At 43.1% G+C, this 6,128-nt stretch overlaps 1 protein-coding gene across 1 annotated transcript; it reads right to left on the reverse strand.

Annotated features, from left to right (window-relative positions):
* Positions 1 to 261: 261 nt before the first annotated feature.
* On the reverse strand, positions 262 to 6,128 carry LOC121575233 (actin-related protein 2/3 complex subunit 4). Its single transcript, XM_041888199.2, has 6 exons — positions 6,068 to 6,128; positions 2,080 to 2,198; positions 1,882 to 1,993; positions 1,288 to 1,383; positions 885 to 1,055; positions 262 to 800 (listed from the first exon to the last, which is right to left on the reverse strand). The coding sequence occupies exons 1-6, from the start codon at positions 6,068 to 6,070 to the stop codon at positions 795 to 797; spliced, it is 507 nt and encodes a 168-aa protein (XP_041744133.1). The 5' UTR covers positions 6,071 to 6,128; the 3' UTR covers positions 262 to 794.

Below are 6,128 nucleotides of genomic sequence, written 5' to 3' on the forward strand. Positions count from 1 at the left end.
GCGCATAAAGGTGGTGGAATTATGAGGGGAATTAGGTCAAAGTCAGAATAAGCATATCTGTAAACACACCTCTATTTCTGCGATCTCCACCCCAAACGAATACCTGGCTGGCACATGCTTTTCCCCATGCTTATGTTTAAGGTCAGAATGCTGTAAAATTAAGTTCCATTTAGGAATTCCCCCCTATGTAAATAGTTAATGAATTAAATAATGTAGTGTAATGTATTTTTTCTTCATAAATAACACACCAAAATACAAACAAACAATAAAGGGATTTATTCATCATCACTGCCAGCACTATTATCATCATCACAATCATTTCCATCAATGATAGGGTCTGCTCTGTGTGTATTAAGACAACAAATGTGCACCAATTCATTTTTCCTCAGGTTTGAAGGTCTGTTGTAACAAAAACATAGAAAAAAATGATATGTGTGCATATAATATTTATATAAAAAACTAAAACAAACCGTTTACATTATCAGACAAAAAAGCTCTGCATTCCCCTGTGCTCATTAATATTGATTAGGGTTTCATTTTAAGAACCCGCCCTGATTTAACGCTTTCTTCTAGGCAGAAATTAAATGAGGCTGTGTACAAACATCAGTATTTTTGAGCACAGGGATACCTTAATGATGACGGGCCACACCCCATTGGTCTGATGAGTCTTTACTTTCTTTCACTGCGATTGACTGGTCACACTTTTGCCCCTTCTCTCTCGGTCCTGTGATACGTACCCTCCAAGAAACCATGGTGACGGTTGTGATCAGCGTCAGGAATGTTTGGGAATTTTCTTAAAACTGCGTAAGTCAAAAACATGTATGTCAGGTAAAATGAAAACTTCTAGGTGAAAAGACAGACAGCCAAAAAAAACAGACACTCACGTTTTTGAGGAACTCCTCAGCGACGATACGGGCCCTGGCGTTGACAGACAGCTTCATCTCACTGATCTCCTTGTCGATCTCTTCCATGAAGTGGATGACGAAGTCCACCAGCTTGTGCTTGTACATCTGCTCTGTGTGGAAGTTGGTGATGAGGAAACTGATGTCATAGCCCTGCGGACAAATGAAGGAGAGAGGGAGAGATAAAGGACGGGAAATGATGAGTAAACACTGTGTGAGACCGTTTTGGTCCTTGTACTGCCAATATTTTTCATTGTAAATATTTTATTTGAAAGTGTGAAATTATGACCGCTTGAGTTCTCTAAGAGGGGAACAGACCAAGTCATTCTCTTAATGTTTCAACTCTAAAACTGTTGGTTGCACCACCAGTCCTCTCATTTCTCACCTCCACTGGTTTCCTCCTCAGGATGAAGAAGTTCTCTGCTCTCATCATCATGAAGCGCATGAATTTATGGCACAGGATCTTCTCAATCTCATCTGCCTTCAGGGACACACCAATCACACAGCAGTCAAACTCAGCACCCACCAATCACAGGCTACAGCTCTAAAAGCCACCAATCATACACCAGGTCGTAAAAAACAACTAATCACAGTGTACATTTCATGTCTATGCAGCCCTGTGTAGCTCAGTTGGTAGAGCATGGCGCTTGCAACGCCAGGGTTGTGGGTTCATTTCCCACGGGGGGCCAGTATGAAAATATATGCACTCACTAACTGTAAGTCGCTCTGGATAAGAGCGTCTGCTAAAATGACTAAAATTTAAATGTATGACAAACCAGCACACAATCATCCTCACAGAACAGCAAAAAAAAGTGTACAGCTGAGCTTCCATCTCTGTACTTCTGTTTGGGTAACGACAATGACGGAGGAAAAGATAGGTGTTCCCAAAATATGAATAAAGCATGAATGTCATCTAAATCAAGCCTGTCAACTGCACAGAAGGACAGTTAAACACGTTGGAATCAGTAGTCGCACTGACCTGCTTGACAGCGATGCTGACTCGGACTGAGTTGATGGAGCCCTCTATAAGAACCTTCTCCTTGTCATTACGACTGATGATGACTGGCTGCAGCAGCAACTCTTTACTGCTCCTGAGGGGGATAGCATACACGTGCAATGTCAAACACCCGGAAACACACACTATCACGCACACACAGACAGACAGACAGGGACTCACCGGACCTCCACCTCTGGCTTGTTGTGGCGCTCCACCACCTGAGAGGAGAAGTTCTCCAGACAGAGGGCGGCCTGTAGCGTGGCACGCACAGCGTTGAGGTACGGGCGCAGAGTCGCTGTCTGAGGGAGGGAGAGCGAGAGAGGAAGAGGAGAAAGAAAAGTTAGAAGATGAGAGGGAATATCTCCCTTACACTCTGCCAAATACCCCTACCACTCTTTACCTCACCACTATAACGAAGACGCCCCTTCCCTAAATCCCATTTTAAATCCAAGAGGGGGAGTGAACTAGACCGCAGCCTCTCTTACCACCAAATACCGCCTCACTCCACCCTACTATCCTCCAAAACTATTAGCTAAAAGGCCCTTACTCTTACACCACCACCCCTCAAAAACGGAAGGCAAAAGTACTGTCAGGCATGCAGGCCTAGACCTGCAGCAAAAATTCTTGGCATACTGTGTCTTCCATAGCAATGGCTCATGGTTGGGCTTGGGCTGACAACACACAGCTCAGCAGTGCATATTTGATACTGCGGTTTCTAACAGCTCAACACTGATTTCACCATCATAGAAACTCAAACATATTAGTCAGTAAAAGTTCAAATAGGCCTAACAACCGAAATGCAAAACAATAATAATGTTGCCTGCGGAACATTAGTGAAATCACCATTAAATTGATACATCCAGGAGTCTCTCAAATGTAAAAAGAGGAAGTATATTGACCACATGAGTACAGTGCTTTCGGAAAGTATTCAGACCCCTTGACTTTTTCCACATTTTGTTACGTTACAGTCTTATTCTAAAATTGATTAAATAGTTTTTCCCCCTCAATCGACACACAATACCCCATAATGACAAAGCAAAAACTGGCTTTTAGAATTTGCACATTTATTTTAAAAAACATAAATATCACATTTACATATGTATTCAGACCCTTTATTGTACTTTGTAGAAGCACATTTGGCAGCGATTACAGCCTTGAGTCTTCTTGGGTATGATGCTACAAGCTTGGCACACCTGTATTTGGGGAGTTTCTCCCATTCTTCTCTGCAGATCCTCTCAAGCTCTGTCAGGTTGGATGGGGAGCGTCGCTGCACAGCAATTTTTAGGTCTCTCCAGAGATGTTCGATCAGGTTCAAGTTCGGGCTCTGGCTGGACTACTCAAGGACATTCAGAAACTTGTCCCGAAGCCACTCCTGCGTTGTCTTGGCTGTGGGCTTAGGGTCGTTGTCCTGTTGGAAGGTGAACCTTCGCCCCAGTCTGAGGTCCTGAGCGCTCTGGAGCAGGTTATCATCAAGGAGCTCTCTGTACTTTGCTCAGTTCAGCTTTCCCTCGATCCTGACTAGTCTCCCTGCTCTGTCAGAGTGACCATCTGGTTCTTGGTCACCTCCCTGACCAAGACCCTTCTCTCCCGATTGCTCAGTTTGGTTGGGCAGCCAGCTCTAGGAAGAGTCTTGGTGGTTCCAAACTTCTTCCATTTAAGAATGATGGAGGCCACTGTTCTTGGGGACCTTCAATGCTGCAGAAATGTGTTGGTACCCTTCCCCAGATCTGTGCCTCGACAAAATCCTGTCTCGGAGCTCTACGGACAATTCCTTCGACCTCATGGCTTGGTTTTTGCTCTGACATGCACTGTCAACTGTGGGACCTTATATAGACAGGTGTGTGCCTTTCCAAATCATGTCCAATCAATTGAATTTACCACAGGTGGATTCCAATCAAGTTGTAGAAACAGCTCAAGGATGATCAACGGAAACAGGATGCACCTGTGCTCAATTTCGAGTCTAATAGCAAAGGGTCTCTACTTAAAGTATTGTTGTTGTTTTATCAATTTGCAAACATTTCTAAAAACCTGTTTTCGCGTCGTCATTATGAGGTATTGTGTGCAGATTGATGAGGATTTTTTTTTATTTAATCCATTTTAGAATAAGGCTGTAACCTAACTAAATGTGGAAAAAGTCAAGGGGTCTGAATACTTTCCGAATGCACTGTACATATCCCTAGAATATAGCCTAGGCCTAGTTACACTGAAGGCAATCATGGCCATAAATGGGTTTGAACAATTGCACTATTAACTTCACAGTTCACCATTGCACCATAGCAATGTAATGTACACCACCTCTGTTTCACATAACGGACTAAACTCCACGGTGAAGGAAGTTTCTGATGAACTTCACCAATGGCGTGGAGCCGAGACCAGGCTTTGTGGAATCTAGCACTGACTACATCGATTTGCCCAAGGTTAATACTTCAACAACAACAAAAAATATTATGAAACGCCCATTGAATAATGCCTATAATAGATAAGGATGGTGTGTACACATTGGCTCTGGCCTAAGGCCTTACAGCAGTAGCTTGAAACAGTAGAGTGCACTGCCACTACATGCATTTTGAGGATGACTATATCTAGCTACTTCAATCCAGCCTGCATCTGATTTGGGCCGAGAAAACATTTCAAATCAAATTGTATTTGTCACATGCGCTGCATACAACAGATGTAGACCTTACCTTGATGCTTACTTATAAGCCCTTAACCAACCATGCAGTTTTTTTTTTAAAGTAAGAAAATACTAAACAAAATCTAAATAAAATGTACTAAAGTAAAAAAAGTAACAAAATAAAATAACAAGGTTATATACGGGGGTACCGGTACCAAGTCAATGTGCGGGGGTACAGGTTACTTGAGGAAATTGAGGTAATATGTACATGTAGGTAGCGGTAAAGTGACTATGCATAGATAATAAACAGCGAGTAGCAGCAGTGTAAAAAAGGGGGTCAATGCAAATAGTCATTTGATTAACTGTTTAGCAGTCTTATGGCTTGGGGGTAGAAGCTGTTAAGGAGCCTTTTGAACCTAGACTTGACACTCCGGTACCGCTTGCCGTGTGGTAGCAGAGAGAACAGTCTATGACCTGGCAGGCTGGAGTCTTTGACAATTTTTAGGGCCTTCCTCTGACACCGGCTGGTATAGAGGTCCCGGATGACAAGAAGCTTGGCCCCAGTGATGTACTGGGCCGTACGCACTACCCTCTGTAGCACCTTGAGTCAGATGCCAAGCAGTTACCATACCAAGCGGTGATGCAACCAGTCAGGATGCTCTCGATGGTGCATCTGTAGAACTTTTTAAGGATCTGAGGACCCATGCCAAATCATTTCAGTCTCCTGAGGGGGAATAGGTGTTGTCGTGCCCTCTTCACGACTGTCTTGGTGTGTTTGGACCATTACAGTTTGTTATTGATGTGGACACCAAGGAACTTGAAGCTCTCGACCCGCTCCACTACAGCCCAGTCGATGTGAATGGGCCGGACATTTCAGTGGGCAAGTCTTATTGCAACCCTATGCGTGTGGAGTGCAATGAAGGGAAATCTAAACTTTGGACGTACCTACTGCAAAGCAAAATAATTCAGGCAAGGTGCATAGCTAGCTAGGACAAATGAAAGCAAATGTTGAGACAGGTTCCTGCAGACCTCTTTAATACCAAGGCTGGCTGCCTGAGATTAGAGATTTCGCCTAACTAATTACCCTCTTCTACCACCTTGTGTTCGATATATTTTCAATGTGGCATGGGGATCTTTACTCATGGCATTCATTTTTTTTATTTACCAGCTTGATAGATGACGTAAAAGAGCTCCCAGCTTCACCATTACCGATAGCTAACTTGGCTAGCTAATAGTTACCCGAAAATGTATGTTTATATTTATGCATACATTTGAAAGGATACTTTAGTTTACAGTATTTGGCACTAACTGCCAAACTAGCAAACTAACCTTGTATCTAGCTACATCACTAGCTAAAAACAGATTCTCTCACATTTTGGGTGGGGATGCTAACTGACGTTTGCTAAGCTTGCTAGCTACCAAACCAAATCTAGCAATAAACATACGCATTAACGCAAGCAAGGCTCAACATACTACTCATCGTATGACTGATGTTGAAATCATGTCGAAATGTCTTTATTTTCATAGCTAAAAATGATAGCTACATTCTCTTACCATTTCTCTGTATCCGCTGGGGGAAGACGGAAGTACACTTGCCAAGGCACTTCCGTGACCC

Source organism: Coregonus clupeaformis, chromosome 10, assembly GCF_020615455.1.
Source record: "Coregonus clupeaformis isolate EN_2021a chromosome 10, ASM2061545v1, whole genome shotgun sequence".
Taxonomy (NCBI): domain Eukaryota; kingdom Metazoa; phylum Chordata; class Actinopteri; order Salmoniformes; family Salmonidae; genus Coregonus; species Coregonus clupeaformis.

Excerpts from the sequence above, each read along its gene's own strand:
- LOC121575233 (XM_041888199.2), bottom strand. Across the intron at positions 1,994-2,079 it reads AAGCCAGAGGTGGAGGTCCG|GAGCAGTAAAGAGTTGCTGC; the intron begins GTGAGTCCCTGT and ends TATCCCCCTCAG. Across the intron at positions 1,056-1,287 it reads TGAGGAGGAAACCAGTGGAG|GGCTATGACATCAGTTTCCT; the intron begins GTGAGAAATGAG and ends ATTTGTCCGCAG.